At 45.8% G+C, this 22,517-nt stretch overlaps 1 protein-coding gene across 3 annotated transcripts in view; it reads left to right on the top strand.

Annotated features, from left to right (window-relative positions):
- Nucleotides 1–22,517, top strand: part of MEGF10 (multiple EGF like domains 10) — a 151,552-nt gene that overhangs the window by 118,252 nt on the left and 10,783 nt on the right. For all 3 annotated transcript variants that reach the window (XM_061553543.1, XM_061553546.1, XM_061553545.1), the window contains exons 11-20: nucleotides 2,709–2,829; nucleotides 4,012–4,175; nucleotides 5,312–5,414; nucleotides 11,491–11,637; nucleotides 12,412–12,546; nucleotides 13,091–13,219; nucleotides 16,789–16,917; nucleotides 17,508–17,636; nucleotides 19,048–19,176; nucleotides 21,214–21,456. In XM_061553543.1, the coding sequence (XP_061409527.1) occupies nucleotides 2,709–2,829; nucleotides 4,012–4,175; nucleotides 5,312–5,414; nucleotides 11,491–11,637; nucleotides 12,412–12,546; nucleotides 13,091–13,219; nucleotides 16,789–16,917; nucleotides 17,508–17,636; nucleotides 19,048–19,176; nucleotides 21,214–21,456 (1,429 nt within the window). The remainder of the gene's footprint in view (nucleotides 1–2,708; nucleotides 2,830–4,011; nucleotides 4,176–5,311; nucleotides 5,415–11,490; nucleotides 11,638–12,411; nucleotides 12,547–13,090; nucleotides 13,220–16,788; nucleotides 16,918–17,507; nucleotides 17,637–19,047; nucleotides 19,177–21,213; nucleotides 21,457–22,517) is intronic.

A 22,517-nucleotide genomic window follows, 5' to 3' on the forward strand; every position in this document is an offset into this window, starting at 1 on the left:
TTTGGCAAAAGAGCTCGGGGTCATTTTGATGTATTGAGTTCTGCATGCAAACTAGAGTTCATTAACGTATGAACCCAAGCCCATTAATTGTAGCATGCAAAGCTTAACATGTGTTACGCAGATCATCGTTGTCGTGTTGTACAGCTGTCAGAAACTGAATCAAAACATTTAATGAAGAAGCTCCCAACACACGGAGTGAAACGTTGAGCATCGTGCCGGACGGACAACGTGGGATACAACCCGAAAACACATCGCGGTGCATTGCTTAACTTTATTTTAGTCCTCGCCAAATCCACAACCTGCTGACATGCTGCTTGTTTAAAATACCAAACAATGGCAGGTTCAGAGAATGTTGACAGGAATCAATGAAATTGAGGGTTGGCCACACGTTTCGAACTACACATGCTCACACATTATTTCAGATGTAGGGCACTGCTGGCGGTACATGATTAGTTTCGTCACTTGACGAAACCATTCTTTTTAAAGGTTAAGCTGTCTAATTTTCATTAACCTAACCGATGAGTCAACTTGCGTTAAATTCGTAATGCATTTAAGTTTACGTGATTCTTTTTTATAATTCTGGTCATAGTTTAAGTGGAACTTGGATAACTGACGAGGACTGTTGATTTCAGTAGCTTACAAGTATCAGCATGAAAAGCCAAAGGGGGCGATGTGTCGGACATTTGGTGTCCATTTACAGAAAAACGTGAACCTAATTACAATCATCCCATTATTTCAGCCGCATCAGCTGCCGGATGCCACCACAGAGTACTAATGAACTTCTGTTGGCGACCGTAAGTTCAGAGTCTTTTTCTCGAGGTGACTTTGAGACAGGCCGGGTCTTTTTTCATGTAGTGCATGCATCGGCAACGACCTTCCAAAGTTCTCACCTAAAAAAAAAAAAAACTTTTGCAAAGGTCCCTGTTCAATGTAATCTGTTACATATTGCGGACTCGTGGCCCACATAAGGTTTGAATTGCATCCATTTATTTATTTATTTATTCCCACCTGTCTCAGACTTGTTAAAATAAATGTTCTTTGGTTGGGTATTTTTTTGTGTATATATGAATGTAATGTTTCTCGACAGTATTTGGAATTAAACAATCCCACCAGCAAGTGTTGGCTCCGAAAAAAATTCTCAGAAGGAGAAGGGCAAACGGTTGACTACGTAGCACTGTTGGCTACGTACAGTGCGAAAGAAGTTCAACATACACTCCTACATACAAACGCAAGTCCGGGCTTCCACCTCTCTCGATTTCACACATTTCGCTATCCCAAGCAGTGGTGGGGGTTGAAAAAGAAACCGCAACGTATTATTGGGAATTTTTGCTGTCAGCTGCGGCTGTCCCCGTAACAGCCATCCCCAAGTGCATAATGCCCCGTAGCGTTGGAGATAATGACTGCGCCACGGAAGCGTCGCCGCGGTTTTAAGTACGTCAAACCTGCTAAGGTGGCTCTCCTGCACGTCTGCGGCTCGCCGACACTCATTATGCCGCGGAAAATCCCTCGAGTGTTCACTTTTATTAGCTAGTGGCAATTATGCAGGTGCTGCAATATCAGTTAATTGCTCTGGGCAAGCCGGCAAAGGCTCTGCCCAGTAAAGCATTGTGTGGCGAGCGTGCGACAAATTGCAGAGACAGTAATAAGAGTTTTTTGAGCGACGTGTTTATGCCTGCAAAATAATTTGCAGTGATAATTTGCTTGAAACTTAGAAGGTAACTTCATGTGCCTCTACTGATGGGCTCTGGGCAATTATTTACCGCGATTGATTTTGTGGTTAAAATTATTACAGTACAATAATTAATGTCATACCTATATAAAACTGCTTTATATGAAGTATACAATGTCATAAATTTGATATTGAAAATGCATTACTTATATTAATTGGTTTTCCGATTGGCTTGGTTTGTTGTGCCGAAATTAGAGCAGAAAAATAAATGTTGCATCTTTATTATCTGTATTATTATCGTTTTCATCGTCATTGGCATCAACGTCATCACAACAAGCTAAATGAAGAAATTCTTATTTCATGCACTAAGCACGAGTATGCTCGAAATTAATGTTGAGAAAAGTAGTTGCGAGTGAACACGTGAGACAATGTTCGCGATGTGTCCTGCTCAAGCTGGTGTGGCAGCTACTTGATGGGACGTGTCTGCGAGGATGACTACCGATTGAGATGGAGCTGTCAGATAGGTTCAAGTGCTGGAGTGATGCGGATTTCAGTATTGCAGAACCGTGAGGGATGGTGATGGCAGGGGGAGGCCTTCATCCAGCGGTGAATACAAAATAGCTGCTGGTAATACATCATCACCATCATCAAAGGAAAAATGCAGTACATTAATATATGCCTGCAACTACTTTGAGAAAGAGATTAAGAGGAACACGTGAATTTGGGAACATTCGCAGGTTAATGGCATAATTCAAACGGTTAAGAAAAGTAAGTGTGCTTGGGTAGGTCATGTTTCTGCAAGGGATGATGGACCATGGTTAAGAATAATGACAAAGTGTAAGCCAAGGAATGAAATACGCTTGAGAAGACGTCCGCTGAGAAGGTGGCGGTGATGAAATCGGCTCGTTTGCTGGCGGTTTGTCGATTATTGCATTGCAGAATCATGAGAGATAACAGGAGCGTAGGGAGACCTTCATTCGGATTGACCAAGACTGATGATGATGATGAATATATTCCCTTATGTTTGTTTGTGTACCAGGGTGTGGATTGCTCCCAGCCTTGTGACTCCGGGTCCTATGGAGCAAATTGCTCATCCTCCTGCACCTGCAGGAACAAAGGTGTCTGCTCACCCATGGATGGGTCGTGCATCTGCGGCAGTGGTGAGTGAACATGACGGACATCGCTTAAGCTACCTTCTATCACGAAATTGTAATGAAGAAATTCTGAAGCTGTGAAAGTGACCAATGGCTGTTTCGTGAGCGAAATCGAAATAAAACGAAATGCCCTTTGTTCATCTCGGGAAACGTCAAAGAGTCCTAAGGCTCGTTTCCAAGAGAGTCATACTTTTGCATGTTTGTCAAATTCAAACGTTAAGTGGGATACGGAAAGAAATTGGAATTAAGCAGAAAAACCCCCACCCGAACGAGGAGATAACAATCAAAACTCTGTACAAATAGATTCAAGAATATGGTCATTGCTCTACTACTGCCATCACTTGACCACCTAACAGCCCAGGCACACACCTCCAGATATTCCCAGACAATTTCTCAAGTACCAAGAAGGCCCCCAACTTAAGTTTCTTCCATTATTTACAGAGATTTGTTGCACGATCTAATGTGCTGTGGTAATTAGCTATTTTAATACGTACAGTCAAATGTTAAGATGCCACCATACAAATTTCAGCCCTATACTTGCTTATTCACGCCATTGCTGGTGAAGGGACTCAACAAGCGAGGAATCTGGAGAGCCCATTCAGATGGTAATTGTGGCCTATTCTCTGCTGCTGACCAGGCATCTTGGTCAAGACAGGGGTTACCCACGCTTTATACAATCCTGCGTGACCAGCCGATCGACTTACTTGGATGACTTCATTTATGCTGCTAGATTGGACAAGCAGCAAGGGGAACTGAGAAACTTGGCCCATTGTTTTCAGCTGCCGTGCTGGGAGGTGAAACTGAACCAGCTACCTCTGGACTGGGATATAAGTCCAGAGGTGGCCCTCGTTTGGAATATACTTGCGGAAAAAACCCGAAATAAATAGATTTAAACTTTTTATTTTATTAGATAAGAAGCGACCTGGCCACACATGATAGCTCAACGAAGTGGATTATCAGTCACTTGGAAATGTATATGAACCAAATACTCTAAACGCGTGTCGATTCTAAATGTGGAGGGGAACACCGGAGAACCTGTAGAAGAATCCACGGGACCACGGGGGAGAGAGAGACACCACAAACTCCAAACATACAGCAGGCGTTAGGGTCGGGATCCAACCCACGACCTCCTGCATACCAGGCGAGCTCGTTAACATTTCGGCACCGTGACGATGCTGCGCAGTGCAGGGTGGCAGGGCGTGGACTGCTCCATCCCGTGCTCCAGCGGGACCTGGGGCCTTGCCTGCAACGCGTCGTGCTCCTGTGCCAACGGCGCGTCGTGCAGCCCACTCACCGGGGAGTGCACCTGCGGTGCGGGCTGGCGTGGCGAACACTGCGACGTGCCGTGCCCTGTGAGCGTGCTTGCCCTCTCCCCCTGCCGAACCGCGCACGCACATGAGTTCGGCGGTCTTGAAGATGAGATGAATGCAACAATGCCCACGTTTTTTTATGCGTTCCAACTCAGGCTGAAAGGGTTAATATATCCGCTTTCCGTCCATCTGTTCGTCCGTATGTCTTGTCTGTCCATCGGTCTGTCCGTGGGATTATGATGCCTCTCGTAATTATGGTCAAGTATCAACTACAACTTTCCTATAATGTTGTGTTGCTATGAAGGACTTACCCGAGAGAAAACCGGTAAAAAATGTAAATAAAAGCTCTGGCCAAAACTTGGAGACAAAGCATGCATAAAGGACGATTGGCGAATTTGCGAATTTCCCTGACCACTCCTCATGCCGATAACTACGAAACTAAAATATTTTCTACGACAGACAGAAAGCAGTACATATTTTTATACATGTGCATGCTTTATTATCTTGCTTGTTTATCTTCACTCGTGCTTTTTTCATTGGAACCATTGATGATATTTTGATATGCTGGTGGTTTTAATGATAGCTGTGGGAATCTGCTGAGAACTGGTGTGCATTATTATTGCAGACGGTTGTCATGTGGTCCATTTTAATTGGTTATTGTTAAATTTTACCAATAGCATGAAATTAATTTACTTATAATCCTGTACATATATAGTAGCATTCAGGCATCAAATTGTTATTGTGACCCATCAAACTTAATTACAAGAATCACACATGCCATTCAAGAACTGTACATTTTTAAGTGCATCAGGGTTAAACGTACGTAGATGTAGGCCATCATTTAACATTCTAAACTTCCCGAAAGTACATGCCTAATACATGAAATGGCATTTTCAACACAGCTTGTAGTGATATTTTATGCAGAACGCCAGCGTTTCGTGTTCTCTCTGACCGCCTGTAGCCGACCAGTGCTGCGATGGTGAACACCGAGGGGTAAAGGTGCAGTTGCGGCTCCCGAAATCGCTCGCTCACGCTCACTGCTGGCGGAAGGGAGCTAGGGAGAGAGCCTCTCTGGAGAGGGTATTCCGTGCGTACTCATCTGCGCTGGCGCACGCTCCTTGCGCGGGCCACACTGAAGGAGATTCTTTTTTTTGCTCGATGTTTTCTTCCTTCTCGAGGACGGGACGTTCGGACTCGGCTGTCAGGAGCGCTGTGACTGCAGCCACGCAGATGGCTGCGACGCGGAGAGCGGCACCTGCCGCTGCCTGGCCGGCTGGACAGGTGCGTGGCCCGGCAGACATCGGCACAGACCAAACGCCCCTCCCTGGTTCCCCCGCGGGTATCGTGTGGCTCAGCTGTTCTTATTGTATTCGTTCGATTTGTAAGACGACTCCCCTCCACGAAAGTAAGACGCACCCGGAAAGTAAGACGCACAGAAAAACTTGTTTCCGGGGTCGAAACAATTATATATGTCTGGTCACACATCGAACAAAAAACGAAGGCAAAGATCCCCCATATAGCCTTGACAACGTTTGGGGCAAGTGCTGTTAGCAAACGCCTATGAAAGCTGGCATGCCACACGAGGCGGTGGGTGGCCAGCACCACGCGCAGCCACCTTCGTCTATCCAGTGGAGATGTTTACACACTTCAGCAGTTACTAATTTGAGGCTGAGTCAACGTGGGGGAGGCCTAGGACCAGTGGTGTTGGCCGTGAGTGGGAATGGAACTCAAGTTGCCAGATTCATCGCGATGTGCACACACCCACCCACATCCACCCGTGCACACCAGGTAATAAGATGCACCTCCGAATTTTTTTTTGAAATACCATAAAGTAGGGAAAAAGTGTCCTTATATTTTGGGGAATCCCCTAAATCTTTTGCAGTGCTGTGATGTATTGAAATATTGTATCGATGTGCTTCGTTGAACGGATTAATCGGTTAAAATGTAATTAATTGTAATCGTAATTGCCGAGTACGGGGCCCAAAGTCCCAAAATGCCAGGTGGTCAGCAACAAACTACACTGTTTGAAGGTGTAATAGCTACAAAGTTAATACGTATTTTTATTTGGACAATGTTATAGATACTTGGGAAAGGAGACGATGGGACGGAATTCCAAAGTTGAGTAGTGCGATAAAGAATATTATAGAGCTGTGTTGTGACCTGCAGTGTGGTGGTTGAGTAGGTGAGTGAGTGGGGGGAATGAGTGAGTTGGTGAGGTAATGATTGAATTGGTGTGAGAGTGAGTGGGGGGAATGAGTGAGTTGGTGGGTTAATGATTGAATTGGTGTGAGAGTGAGTGGGGGGAATGAGTGAGTTGGTGAGTTAATGTTTGAATTGGTGTGAGAGTGAGTGGGGGAATGAGTGAGTTGGTGAGTTAATGATGGAATTGGTGTGAGAGTGAGTGGGGGGAATGAGTGAGTTGGTGAGTTAATGATGGAATTGGTGTGAGAGTGAGTGGGGGGAATGAGTGAGTTGGTGAGTTAATGATGGAATTGGTGTGAGAGTGAGTGGGGGGAATGAGTGAGTTGGTGAGTTAATGATGGAATTGGTGTGAGAGTGAGTGGGGGGAATGAGTGAGTTGGTGAGTTAATGATGGAATTGGTGTGAGAGTGAGTGGGGGGAATGAGTGAGTTGGTGAGTTAATGATGGAATTGGTGTGTGAGTGAGTGGGGGGAATGAGTGAGTTGGTGGGTTAATGATTGAATTGGTGTGTGAGTGAGTGGGGGGAATGAGTGAGTTGGTGAGTTAATGATGGAATTGGTGTGAGAGTGAGTGGGGGGAATGAGTGAGTTGGTGAGTTAATGATGGAATTGGTGTGTGAGTGAGTGGGGGGAATGAGTGAGTTGGTGAGTTAATGATGGAATTGGTGTGAGAGTGAGTGGGGGGAATGAGTAAGTTGGTGAGTTAATGATTGAATTGGTGTGAGAGTGAGTGGGGGGAATGAGTGAGTTGGTGAGTTAGTGATGGAATTGGTGTGAGAGTGAGTGGGGGGAATGAGTGAGTTGGTGAGTTAATAATGGAATTGGTGTGTGAGTGAGTGTGTCAATGACTGAATGGGTGAGTGCGCAGATGGGAGAGTGATTAAGTGTGGTGAGTGTGTTGTTGTGAATGATCTGCAGTGTGGTGGTTAACACGGTATGGATGAGTTAATTGAGTCCTCAACATGGGCGGAGGAACAAAGAAATAAAGTTCATGTTGAAAAATATAATTGGCCAGAACACTATTGAAGTGCTGTGGTGAATTTAAATATTGACGAATTAAATTGAATTGGTTTTGTAGGAACTAAAACAATAATAGCCTAAACAATGAGTCAGTTTTAATTAGTAAATGAATTGGTCAAAAGTCTTTCCCCTCTTCAAACAACAGTGGGATAGAGCGCATGCCCATGTGTGACCCAGAGCCAACAGCTGACTATCAATGCAGTATCACTGATTTAATAGACCACGGAGAGATCATAAATAAGAGTATGTAAGTAAACATTCATAGTAATTGGACTGAAATTATGAAGTGTTTACCAAAAAAGAATTATGGCATTCCCATATTAATATGCAAATATTAGTTGAGATATTTTGACATTTCAATCACATCGATTTCGTTTATTTAATGACATATTTTTGTGATAATAGGGAATAGTATAAATTAGTGACATTCGACGTGCTGGAGGGTGCCATCCATTTAGTAGGTACGCAAAAATCTATCAAAACTTGATTCCTCCTCTCCTCCTTGTACGCACGCAAACTTTTTACCCCCCCCCCCCCCCACCTGCTTGACGTACCCCCCCCCCGCCCCGAATCCTATAGAACGGCCGATATTTAATCCACGCAGAAACGATCAAGGATTCATAATATTCACGTGTTTAAGCAAACAGATAGTCCACCGCCGGACTATCTAACCCATACGCAAGCGTACGCATTTGGGTTAAACCCCCCTCCCCCCTCCATGCGTAGTACTAAATGGTTAGCCCCTAGTAGCTTACGTGGTGAATTAAAATAAGAATTTAAAAGATAACAGTAACTGATAATTGGTTTTTTACCCTTCTATCTGGCAACAAAACTGACACCTTTTTTTTGCACTGTCCTTGAAGTTGATTGGTCCACACCCAAGACAGCTTTCCTTAGAGCCTAGTCTCACATGTGTTGGAGCACATTATCAGAGTTATGTTTTTTGTTTGCATTATGACTGCAGGTATTGTGGTCTATGAAAAACATGACTCCTTGTAAAAAAAAAGGTGTCAGTTGTGTTGCCAGATAGAAGGGTAAAAAAACAATTATCATATTTTTTTACTGGCAAATGAGGTTCCAATGGTGTATAACGGTAACTGTTTTACCGCGGTCCCTTTAAAGTGGAGCTGCCAACAAGCCATTGTTGGCAGCCATCTTTTCAATTTCCTTGCCCATCAACTGCACCAGCGCAGTTTGTGTGTGCTCACAACACCAGCAGTTGGGCTTAATACATCTGTCACTGGATTTTATCATCATAATCCACCATCTAGCAGCGTGCTCAATGCGATTGTTTTTTTCTTTCTCTCTGGCAAAGTACAACGCCATATGGGCTGGCCACACCACACATTATAATCCCCGTCACTTGTCCTCCTGATACAACTGTAGTGTTGTAAAGGACGGACTTCTAAACTTCTTTATGGCACACACTGTTTATTATCTTAATACACAGTCCCTATCACACAAAGGGGTATATGGTCCCCTCACCCGTTACCCTGAGGAGGTACAGCCTCCGGGCCTTGCAGTACTATCTAATCTCCCTGCTCTCCCAGCGTCCTCTGGCTGGACCTAGGGGATCTCTCCCCGACCACTGGTTACACTGAGTCCTGGCCCTGATAAGGGCTGGAGGGCTTGGTCCAGGGTCCTAGATGTCTTCGGCCGACTTGGGTCTTCGTGTAGCAGAACTGGCCAAGAGCTCTCAGCGCTCTGGCTTTTATACCTGTTCGTGGCCGGGTTGTCCAATCCCCGGCCACCTTGTGGAACCCTCCGATTGGTCCTTCCCAATCTGGCGTTTGGATCCTAGCCTCACCCCATTTGACTCTGACCGTTTGATTGAGCGGGAAAACCTTGTTTACGATCCGCTCTCTCACAGTTTGCGAACAGCGAGTAGTTATCACCACTACACAACTTTGTGGAACTAAAGGCGTGAGCAGAGAGTTCCCCGGTCAGAGTCCCTGTACGTCTCTTGCTCACCTCGCCTTACGTCGAACACAATGCTGTGCCCGTGTGGCCCCAAGTTGTTTTTGCCCAAATGTCTCTTTCTTTGACGCTTAGCGAAACAAAAACACACACTGCATGATTATTTATTAATTACTCCTTTTATTTAGAGTTCACGCCACGCACATTTGCCACGTTTTAGCTAATTCGACGCTTAATTGATATACCTTTTGTTGTTGTTGAGCAAGTGAAAGAGATGTTTTATTCAGGAGCACTCATGTTGCTCGTTAATGAGCTATTTAATTAGCCGGTAAGTTAGATAAATTAATAATGTAATGTCCACGCATAATGAGATACTTTATTGTAATAATATTATCGTTGCTGTAGTGGTGGCTGCAGTCATATCCTGCCCTCCTGTGGACAAACAGGATAATGTATTACAATGTGCATAACGGCACAAAACTCATGACACATGCATGTCCAGTATAGTATAAAATGAGTACCACTTTGTGGAGGTCAACAGTGGTTGTCCTATGGATAGACTTGCCCCTGCCATAGGAACATGGAATGTTTTACCACTGGCTCAGGGCTGTGAAAAGTGGATGAGCACCACCTCAATTTCTTGTTAATTTGATCAAGAAAATATCTGCGATCTGTTGAATGCTTAATTTTATGATATACTAGTGATGAGTTTTAGGATTAATAAATGATTATAAAAAAATGAAGTTTTAGGTTTTCAAAAATAAATGCCAGATATTTGTTCGTCTTTTTCGAACTATTTACTCTAATAACATTTAACATATCTTCACGCATCACCCGATGGCACGTGACGCCATGTGCGTCAAACAAAATCCATTGTTGTACTTTACTTTGCCCCAATGTCTATACTCCGCACCTTCACCAACCCCCCTATTAACCAATGTAGTGAATAGTGAAATAACCCCCATGACCAGAATAGTGTGGGGAGGCATCGCCAACCAGCTGTGCGTTGACAAGAGAGCTGTACGCATACTTAGTATCCTGAAGGCTAATTATAAAGATAGGTGAAGTTATGTTTTTTCATAGCTTTTAGTTACCAAAGAAGCCTCACTGAGCCTCCATACTCTTATTCAAGAGGGTCCTGTTAATCTTCATGGTAGGGGGCAATGTTGCTGTATAATTTCCCGGTTGAGTAATTTATTGGTAATGATTTTTTTTGGTAAGTTTGGACCATGACACCAGCATACGTGACCTCTTTTTTAATGGGATCTTAAATGTCCACTGTGAATACACCCGCCTATGATATTGGGGTAGTGACGGGACATAGAGCGGTGGCATGTTTGCCACTTGTCTCAGAAGTTCACTGTTCAATCTCAAGCGGGCCACCCTGGTAAATACTGTGAGTGCTTCACAGCGGACGTTAGAGATCCCGTGATGTCATTCGCGCGGTTAGGCCATTGTGTGCTGGCATCACCTTTCAAATTTGCCAATTTTCTTTTTAAGTACCCGCAAATTTTTCAAATGTAACATGGTTAACTATTATCGCCCCGACTGAAAAAAACGTGGCAGGTTCCTACTGCCGAAAGAGTCTGCGTGACTTAGAGAAGCTTTCCTGGGTAAACAAATGTGCTCGTATATCCAGGCCGGCTGCGGTGCTCGAGCTGTGATTCTCTGCAACAAATTTCAACGTCATTTTGCCAAACCAGGTGAAAACTCAAGACACCGGGATAGTGTCATTTGCAAGAGTGGCCTGGGTCACCAAACTGCCAAGCGACAAACGGTGCTACCGCTGTTAGCTTGCCCGTGACGTGACCCCACAGTCCAGCGCGATAACTATTTAATTCTAACAAAATATTTCTCTTTTACCAGGTAAAGCCCACTGAGCTATTTTTCCAAAGTGACCTGGCTATCACAAATGGTAGCTCAACGAAGTGGCTTATCACGTGGCAATTTCTCGCAGCCAAATACTCTAAACGCACGTTTCTAAATGTGGAGGGGAAAACCGGAGCACCCGGGGAAAAATCCACGCGACCATGGGATAGAGACATCCAAACTCCAAATATACAAACAGGCATCAGGTTCGGGATCAAACCCACGACCTCCTGCGTACCCAGCGAGGGAGTCAACATCTCGCCACAAGCGCCACACGTACGTTGACACTGCCACGCATAAGCGTACACCACAGGCCCCGCGACCGACCCTCTCGCGTGGTCCCCGTGCAGGCCTGCACTGCGACAACGTCTGCCCGGAGGGGCGCTGGGGGCCAAACTGCTCGCTGTCATGCAACTGCAACAACGGCGCTTCCTGCTCTCCTGATGACGGCACGTGCGAGTGCGCGTTTGGCTACCGGGGAACCACATGCCAGAGAAGTAAGCTCGTCTCTCTCTCTCTCTCACTCATTCTCGTCAGATGCTGATCTGTTGGCTCCGAACAACATTCATTACTCCTGAGATGCGACGAATTTTGTCCAGTTTTGCAGTCTCGTTGCGATGTGTAATGCCAATTAAGTAAATTTGCAAGTATTTCTTTAGCCTTGGGGTGTTTGGCCAATATCCACTTCCATGATATGCTTTTTAGCACATCATTAAAATCACACTCCAGATTGTTTCCGATTGCTTACTAATGTTATTTACTCGGCAGTAATGACATATTTTTCAACAAAAGTTTCCACTCTTTCATTGTGACGTGAAGTTTAAAGGTGGGGTGAGTGCATTTTCCCTTTCATTCTAAGAAGAAGAACAGTTTAAACAGCCAGAGTGAAATTGGAGATCACTTTTAAGTCAACGTTTTTTTTCCCACCCGGGCACGGTTCTTGCACACTGCACAAGTATCTTAAATCTCGATTTAAAGCTTTCGTGACTGCAGGGATTCATCTTCTTGGTTCTTTCGGTAAAGTCACGTAGAAGGGAAATAATAAAATAAGAAAAATAAAACGATATTTTATTATTTAATTATTTCCCTTCTACGTGACTTTACCGAAAGAACCAAGAAGATGAATCCCTGCAGTCACGAAAGCTTTAAATCGACATTTAGATGGGGGGCTCTCAAGAGCTTTGCCTCGTGGTGCAGGCCTTTCCACAGCCAGTTGGCACGAGGAGGCAAGTCGCAGTGCCGACCCTTGACCTTTTAACATTATTTTCCAGTCTGCTCGCCAGGGTTTTACGGAGCTCGCTGTAGCCAGGCTTGCCCACAGTGCGTGCACAGCAACGGGCCCTGCCACCACATCTCGGGCCAGTGCGACTGCCTGCCGGGGTTCCACGGCTCGCTCTGCAACCAGGGTAAGTCGTAAGCGTCGCCGGGGATTGTGGGGATCACGTGGCCGAGTTCAAGCCCAAGAATATTCATTGACGCTGGGAAAATGCGAGTCAAATGAATATCGTGTTTTAATTGGTTTTATTTGCCACAAAAGAACTCTTGTTTAGAATACGAATGATGTACTTTTAAGTTTTCACCAATGTGCTGCAGAAATGTGATTATTTTTTTACAATGGCCTTAAATGTATTTAAAATTGCCTGATGTTTCTTATTTTCTACTCAACAATGTAATGCATAATGAGCACGTTCCTTCAGTGATTCAATATGTGTATGTCTATTTATGTTGAATTTCTATCGCACCGTACGTAGCCAACCGTGCTAATCGGAGGTGTGTAGCAAGCAGTTCAATGGAAGCCTTCGTCTTTCCTCCCCCCCCCCCCCCCCCCCGATGTCATGCCAATTATACTGTTGGCACAATGTTTTAAACATTAGACAGATGTACGGTGACCACTGTCCTGATATATAATACACACGTATACACATTTGTGGGCTTGCAAACCAACTGCAGTGTGTCCAAGCAAGCGCTACGGGAAGAACTGTTTTGGGACCTGTTCGTGCACCAACAACGGCACGTGCAACCCCATCGACGGCTCGTGCCAGTGCTACCCGGGCTGGATTGGCAGCGACTGCTCGCAGTGTAAGTGTCTGCCTGCGGATAGCGACCAAGACCAGGGGTTGCTGTGTGCGTGCACAAACACGGAGGAAAGGCCCCTTGTGAGCATAGCTTCTCTCGCCCTCTTTGTAGCCCTTCCCAATGTTCCCTTCGTGTCGTCTCTCATAATCTCGCTCAGTTTCAAGGCAACGTGTTCCCGCTCGTCGACCACAGCTTTCGCGGTGCTGTCCGTCGCTGGATGTGTGGCATTGTGGGCCTTTTTGCCTATGCTTAGCAAGTGTGTGCAAACAATACAAATATATAAATAATAACCACGAGTTTGTCCTTGGAAGTATTACTTAGGGGCATGGAAGCTGAAAGGTGGTGGTCAGGGTAAAACTCGAGTGCATATTTGCGAAAAGCCTTTTCAGGTTTCCTATGCATTTTAAAATCTAGATTGAAAACTGATTTATTTCGCACCGCTTTTCGTGTTTAGTTGGTTTTCCTTCCCTCGCACCTCCGATTAGCACGGTTAGCGACGTACGGTGCGAAAGAAGTTCTACACACATACACGCACCCCAAAATGCGCGCGCACACGCACGTTCACAAAGATCCCCTGTGTAGCCGACACAGACTGTCGGGGCAAGTGTTGTAAGCGAGCACCCAAGGTGGGCTGGCATGGTGCACGAGGGGGTGGTGTTGTCAGCACCGAGCCAAGCCTCCTTTATCTCCCCATTGCTGATATTTACACACTGCAGCAGGTGCTTATTTAAGGCTGAGTCGACCTAGGGGAAAGCTCAGCCATCCGCTAAGTCACCGCTCCTCACGTGCAGTGCATGACTGAGGTGATGCAAGCTCTGTTTCACTCTCTCTTCTCCTCGACTTGGAGAGAATAACGGATACATTCACCTATTGCATGAACAGTGCAAGAACTTTCGATTTAAAGCTTTCGTGATTGCAGGGATTCATCTTCTTGGTTCTTTCGGTAAAGTCACGTAGAAGGGAAATAATTAAATAATAAAATATCGTTTTATTTTTCTTATTTTATTATTTCCCTTCTACGTGACTTTACCGAAAGAACCAAGAAGACAGTGCAAGAACCTCTATCGATACCAATCGACTCTGATATGCCTATCGATGCACAGTATAACACTGCTGATACCGTTAGGGATAAGGTTTAGGGGGTTTTGCCTTATTTGCAAAAAAACACTCATAGCAGGTAAAAAATATGACTCTTGCAGCATTGCAGGAAGAGTCGTTTTGTTTGACTAAATTCCACATCACGTTTCACACCGCAGCATCAGGTATAAAGCTACCTGCACCACCAGGTAGGATGATACAACAGTCTGCCCCACGTGAAGATGCTGTAGAAAGGAAACGGATGCATTTGTGGCGTGCACCACTTCGAATGAACAGTCAGAATTAACCGCTACTTAACGATGCTGGCACACAAAAAAACAGTGCTTGGACTGGGCTGTCCTGCCATGCTTATGCAGCAATCTGGAGATAAGAGAACCATCAGTGGACACCGTAAGTTTTCCAAATGAACAGCGCCGTTGACTTCAATGGCTCACAGGACCCCGCCGAACTATCATAAATAAATTGCCCGTGATGCCACACGGCTCCGCGTTAAGCCATCCCGGCTGACGTGACAGATAGGAAACTTGACAGTTTGAACATCGAACAACTCCCGACTGACTTGCTGGTAGCCCTGCTGTGTTTTTTTTATTATTATTAGGCTTTAAGGGAGTGAGCACTGATTAAGTGTGTATATCGCCTGTAGGGTTACGCTCCAACAGAACGCCATCCCAAAGCACGCGAGTGCCTTTAAGCGCAACTGCCGTGACTCTGCTGTTTAATTAAAACAATAAACTAGCATTATCCCTCAAGGTGGAGGCGAATGATCTCACTGCAGTGCGTGTGCAGAGAAGAAAAAGTGCGAAACAAAGCTGCTTTGTGGAACTTTAAAGGCGCTCCTGTTGTCAATAAGAAATTACCTTAAACCAATCATTTGGGATTCAATCGGACTTATCAAGGATTACTACAATTAGTGTAGTTTATTGGCTCCTGCGATTTGATCTGTCACCGCGATGCTTAAGCAAGTATTGACCTCCGTCACCCCCCCCCCCCCCCCCACCGTTGCTGCGTGCTCGAGTGTCTGGAGATACGGCGCGGATTTGTGAGCGCAATTAAGGAAACTCTAAACCTCACCGATCGGAGGGATCAGCCTGAGTTAGGGGGAAATTGACATTCAAGCTCATCCGCGCGATCTATGTCACCCAGCGTTTGCCTCATTACCCCAAGTCGGACACTTAATTTCAAGCATTTTTAAAACGCACCATGCACTTTGACCATTAATATTTAAACACAAATCAGGCACTTTATGGAAGAAAATGCTGCCGTCGTCTGAAAAGCTGTGTGATGTGTTGCGGATAACGGGGGCTTAGATGGCATTGCGTTGCCTTTAATCTCTGAAGTCCCCGTAGAAATGCGCTATGCTCTGTCTACGAGCCGGGGATGGTGGTGCACGCCTGTGATCTGGTACTTTGGAAGCACGGTCGGTGGCTCACATAAGGGCGCCACAGTGGCGAGATGTTAACTACTTCGTCTGGTATACAGGTGGTCGTGGGTTCAACCCTGACTCCGACGCCTGTACACTTCGAGTTTGCATGTTTTCCCCATGTTTGTGTGTTTTTTTTTAGAGTATTTGTCTGCAATAAATTTCCACGTGATGAGACATTTCGTTGAGCTATAATTTGTGGCCAGATCGCTTCTGAAAATGAACTACTGTATATAGCTGAGTGGGCCTGACCTGGTAAAATAAAAAAAAATAGTTTCGTTTTAAATAGTTGTGACAAACCCAAAACCCACTGTGGATGGAAGGTGGCCAGGATTGATGACAGTACAGCAAGTGGGCTCATGAATTAGTTTGAGTGTCACTGCCTTGCATGTTTACTCTGGGGGCTCTAGTTTTCTCCCACATTTATGAACACTCACTAATTGTCTGGGCAATAGTTGGTGCTAGCTTACTTCCTGGTTGCCTTGCAGACATATAATACTAAACATTGCCATTATTATGTGTTGGTTTTTATGGGTAGTCCAGTTTGCCCCTAGTTGAAGAACAGTAGTTAAAATAAAGTGTCAACATGTTATTCACAGGATCTTTATGAAAACATATTGAGACTCAGCGACACTTTTATTGATAACTAAATGACATCAATTATTTCAGGCTGAGGCCACCTGCCTAGACAGGACTCGCATCAGTACCCAGCTTACTTAGACCTCGAGATGGTGCATGACCCCCAATGCTATCACTCTGTATACAGTGGCGAGTGTACAGGCGATGCAACTGCACCGGCAGCCCTGAGCCAGAGGGAATGGGGGGGGGGGCTCGGGCACTCAACTTTTCGAAGCGTGGGGAAGTCAAATAGGATGGGGGACTCATTTGATCTCTTGCACCAGGACCCATGCCAGACACCCAACCCGACTGAACGTGTGCCGAAAAATGAATCGATTTTGTGCGAGCTCCCTAATGCCCTGGCGAGAGAGCGACAGGGCGTGCGACTGGCGCACACACAAAAAAACCCGTCTTCTCTCGCGTCTGATGCTGGCAGCCTGTCCTCCGGGCCACTGGGGGCCGAACTGCATCCACACGTGCAACTGCCACAACGGGGCGGCGTGCAGCGCCTACGACGGCGAATGCAAGTGCAGCCCTGGCTGGACGGGGCTTTACTGCACCCAGCGTGAGTCGGCGTCGTCGCCTGGAGTGGCCATCGCGGCCCCGCGTTTACCCCACCTTGTCCTTCTGTCCCCCGTTCTCCTTCGTTCCATTTTGTTTCGTTTTGTCTACATCGTTCGGCCCATTTCTCGTGATCCACTCGGAATATGACCTCCCTGGCAGTTGAAACGAGAGGCGAGTTTCGAATAATCGCCCCTCGCCTCTGTCCACCCAGCAGTATAAGTGGCTACAACGCAGTTAAGTCAATCGGCAGTTGGCATGTGGTGGGGTAAAGTGTGGGCACTCGCACATTTTCCAAGACATCCGGCCAGCATAGCAGAGTCGACCAAATACCCTCTCGCGGTGCTCTCTTAAGTTCCCTCTAGTGGAGGGCCCTTTCCATCGACAGCAGTTTGAGCCAGTAATTGCAGCGTCGCACCTTTGCTATGACCTTCATCTCATTACGCAAACTAGAATATTTGACTCCGTACGCAAGAAGAAAACCCAGCAAGATGCCCAAATGAGGTTTCTCCCTTTTGATTTGTGCCGAGCCGCGTGGTCATTTGATAAGCACGACTCCATCGCTCCCGCTCTGCCTTTTTTTCCTCCACGCAGGCTGCCCGCTGAGCTTCTATGGGAAGGACTGCACCCGGCCGTGCCTGTGCCAGAACGGAGCGGACTGCGAGCACATCTCGGGCCAGTGCACGTGCCGCACGGGTTTCATGGGACGCCACTGTCAGACGAGTACGTGATGGTGCCACAGTGGGTGCCCTTGATGCACAGCTGGGGGCCGGTGGGAGGGGGGGGTTGGATGGGGCTCTCCAGTTGATGTGGGCGATCAACTCCACTTTGATTTGTGTCTCGGGTGTGGAACACACAAAGGCGATCGTTTGAATTATTGGAATGTAACTAATGAGGCTTCATCAAAGCTTCCTCCTGGAGACCTGGTCTGGATGATAGCAATAAACGGTGCAGTACCATTCTTCTTATGATTGTTACTGCTCCACATTTACCACTGTATAACATTTACCTGTAAGCACATCACCTGGAATGTGGCAGGTTTCTTCAAATTACGGGAGTAATAAGCAGGTTGGAGCCTGGTTCGGACTTGGATGGTAGACTGAGACATATCAGTTGTAAGTTCGTGCTACAATGTGACCAGCAGATGGCAGTCCAGAAAGTGGTTTGAATCCATATCTGTAGTGCTTTGAGCATTATCCCCTTGTATCTGTAGGTACTTTCGCTTCCTTTCATATGCCAAACACTCGTAAATATATTTTATCAATCCTTTCAGTTTTACAGAACGTTCCATTTCCATAAAACAACACTCATTCCAATAAAACAGTTGACTTAAAATTATGTACGAAATACTCCCTGCATTGCTGTGGCATTTTCCTCTGGGGACAAAAATACATGAAACTTATGTGGGCTTCTTACTCGAATGATTGTAAGTGCAATTATAAGGGTTTAGGACGTGCATGTATAGGACGCTTACATGTCTCAGCAATTTAAGCCTCTTACATGACATCTTATCTCACCTATTCCAATGCCCTTCTGTGGTATAGTCATGATGCAGCAATGGTGCTGTGACGATTGTGTTGCCTCCGAAACGTCGTGATTTTTATTTTATTTTTATTTTACTTGTATTAATTTTATTTTATTTTTATTTTACTTTTATTAATTTTAATTTTTTTACCTACGTGACTTTACCGAAAAAAACTAAGAATATGAATCCTTGCAGTCACGAAAGCTTCAAATCTAGAATCAAGGTGACCCCTTGTGGCAGCTGTCCCTGTGCAGCACAACGGTAACAGCACTACTGGCCTGCCAAGTGGGCTTTGGTCTTCCCGTAGGGGGACGACATCGTTTTGTGGCTTTTCCAAAGTAAGAAACGTTTTAAGTGTTATAATTGATCAAATCTGGACCATGACGCTGGCACACACGGCCCAATTCGTTTTGAATAACGTCACGGGATCTTGAACATCCATGTAAAGCAGAGGGCCCCTATTAATGTTTTTTTACGCCCCCGTTATTAACCAGAGTGGCCGCTAGTCTCACACCACGAATCTTTACAACAAATGGTGAACGCGCTACCGCTCACCCTATGTCACCGCCGCGTGATGCGAGTGTCTGCGTGTGTTTCGTGTTCCTGCAGAGTGCCTGCCCGGTACGTTCGGCTACGGCTGTCGCCAGCTGTGTGAGTGTCTCAACAACGCCACGTGCGACCACGTGACCGGCGCCTGCTACTGCCACCCGGGCTGGAAGGGCATTCGCTGTGACCAAGGTGTGTGCCCTGACGCTGGTACACCCACACACGGCCGCCCTCCTCCATCCCAACCAGAAAAATATTTTGTTTTAAACCAGCGGCAGCACTGTTGTGGGAGCTCCAGATATGCTTCCCGTGGGCAATCCTACTAAATTAAGCAACCTCAGCTTGTCAAAATGATGCCCACATGGATTGCAGTGGTTATCACACCAGACTCACGATCCAGAGGTCGCCGGTTCCATTTGATCCACCGGTGAGGCAGTTGAAACAATGTCGCAAGTTATTTCAAATTCTCCTCTGCATCTGTCCACCCAGCAATATAAATGGATACACTCCTGGTACTTGATTAGCTCTGTAGTGTCCTCTAGTGGAGGCACAGCTATCATTAGACATTTTTTGGCCCGGGATAAGGTGGCATCCTCATGGTTATGGCCACACCATCCCCTCGTGTACCGTGCCGGCCTTTATGCTAACAGCACCTGCCCCAACAGCCTGTGTAGGCTATGTGGGGAAATCTTTGTCCTTGTATGTTGTATCAAGAAGTGCCACGTTTTTCCGCAACAATTTTCTTCTCACTAACTTGGGTTCTGTGGTTCATAGATTTGGGCTATCAGAACTTTGTATGCTGGCCACGATTGTGCTCATACAACGAAGATCCAACAGGGGGAAGAACTCCCTCATAAATGCTTTAGGCTGCATACTTTTCGCTTGCCAGAGGATACTACTGTGCAATGAATATGCACATATGAGACAGATACCATTAAGCATAATCCATCGATTTTAATGACGGTGGATTTAATTTGCATCCATTATTTCAGTTTCTGTTGTGAACAAAGCACTGGGGGGCGGGGTGTTTTAAAGATTTAAAAAAATCACATGTGTATTTCGTGTATTTCCATATTTTGAATGGAAATGACAAAACATAATTAGATTTATAAATCAAGCATTTGTCTGTATTCTGCAGATTACTGATTCTGCATTACCATATACTGTGCATGTTAAATCGAAACAGTGAATATGCACGTGGATTTAGCGAAAACGGTCTCCTGAGTGCATATTTCTCATTTCACACGTCTCTATATTATCAGTGGCTCTTCACGCATCCACCTACATTCACACCCTTTGCCTAGCAAGTTCACCTCACTGCGTGTATCTATTTTTGTCCACGTTCCTTTGATCTCACTACCGTTCATTGCTGTCTTTTGGCTACGTTGAATGCGTGGGCGCCAAAGGTACCGATTTGTTTTGAGACCCCAATGGGCTAGCACTCCTCACAAGTACCACCGTCGCAGGATTACTGCGTGTTTATGCCAATGACACAAGCGACCGAGTTAATCTGAAAACCTTCCCACGATTTGAAATTTACTTTGTAAGTGGGCACCTCGGTGGGCCGAGATGTCCACGTGGAATACATTAAGTCATTTATAATGGTAAGGAAACAACAACTTGGGCTACCGGCAGATCAGTGCTATAGGCAAATAAGCTAATGCCTTGCAAAATTAAATATTTTTGTGTTTAGTTCGTTGTCCTTCCCCCGCATATACGATTAGCACAGTTGGCTATGTACAGTGCGAAATAAGTTCAACATATTTCCATAATCAGTCCGAGAGAGCAATGAACACATGTTCTGGACCATTTATCCTGAACTCGACTTCGATGAAGAGCCACCGATAACGACGTCAGTGGTGATTGATATCTGAAGCAGTCCTCCCACGTGTATAAAAATTCATGATTTAGGCTGGGGGAAAAAAAAAGTTATATATGTAAGGACAGCAGATCTTGGGCAATTGTTGTACTGACAAACTACCTTCCAGCTTGTCTGCAGTTCCCCGCCGATTGTGAGATGCAATGTACATGAGCGACCACGCTATGTGAAACTAAAACATTTTGTCAAATCTATCCTGATATGTGCGTGACGTAATTCCAAACAGAGGGGTGCTAACCGCTGGGCCTACCGCGAGTGGCTATGCTTCAGGCTGTTTAAACCCCGCGGCTACGCCGCTGGCAATTGACCGCGTGGGTTCACCGAGGCCGTCTCCGTGTGTTTCCCGACAGCCGGGCTCATCATCATGGAGAGCTCGAACTCCCTGAGCAAGGCGACGAGTGCGGCCGTGCCTACGGAGGGCCACTACGTGGTGGTGGTCGTGGGCATCGTGCTGCTCATCGTGCTGGTGCTGGTCCTCATCGTCGTCTTCCTCTACCGCCAGCGGCAGCGCAAGGACAAGGGGCACGACGTGCCGGCCGTGTCCTACACGCCCGCGCTGCGCGTCGTCAACGGAGAGCCCCCCACGCTCGCAGGTGTGGCAGCGAGCCGAGGAAATCTCAGAGCAATCGAAACTGTAGATACAACTACGTATTTTTCTTCTTCTTGGTTCTTTCGGTAAAGTCACGTAGAAGGGAAATAATAAAATAATAATAATAAAACATAATAAAATCATTCTCACGACGTTTCGGCCACAACGCAAGCAGCCGTCGTCAGGTGAAGAACAGGTCTGTCGGAAAGACAGCGTCTGAATGAATTTCCGACAGACCTGTTCTTCACCTGAGGACGGCTGCTTGCGTTGTGGCCGAGACGTCGTGAGAATTATTTTATTATGTTTTATTTTTATTATTTTATTATTTCCCTTCTACGTGACTTTACCGAAAGAACCAAGAAGATGAATCCCTGCAGTCACGAAAGCTTTAAATCGAAACTACATATTTTTTTCATTTTACCAGGTTGGAGCAGTGGTGCAGTGGTTAGCACACTGGACGATGAACCCATCAACCTGAGTTTGAGTCGTGGTGATGTGGAGTGATATCTAAACTGAATTATTAAACTTTAAACTATTCTTATTTTACCAGGTAAGGCCCACTGAGCTATAGAGCTATTTTTCAGATGCGACATGGCTATCACAAATGATAGCTCAACGAAGTGGCATATCGTGTGGAAATTTATAGCACCAAATACTCGTGATGTGGATTCAAAATGTGGAAGGGAAAATCCGGAGGACTCGGATAAATATCCACGCGACCAGGGGAAGAGAGAGAGCCATGCAAACTCCAAATACACAGGCGTCAGGGTCGGGATCGAACCGACAACCTCCTGTATACCAGGCGAGGTAATTAATAGTTTGCCACCGCGGCATCCCCAATCGACGGGCCTTCACCGAGCATTTACCGAGCCGCACCAATCATCGCGGTGAAGTACGGTCAAACAACCTCCAACAACAACCTGCACCGGTGTGGGGAGGCCCTCATCCAGCAGCAGTGGATGGACAATAAGGTGCTGCTGGTAGTTGTCACCGGCAATAACGATTTCCATTGTAAAATATCTGAGAGGTATTCATTCAACTGGAAATAGTTGACCTTTAATACTT

This window comes from Lethenteron reissneri, chromosome 18 (assembly GCF_015708825.2).
Source record: "Lethenteron reissneri isolate LAM-NWPU_2019-01 chromosome 18, ASM1570882v1, whole genome shotgun sequence".
Taxonomy (NCBI): Eukaryota; Metazoa; Chordata; class Hyperoartia; order Petromyzontiformes; family Petromyzontidae; genus Lethenteron; species Lethenteron reissneri.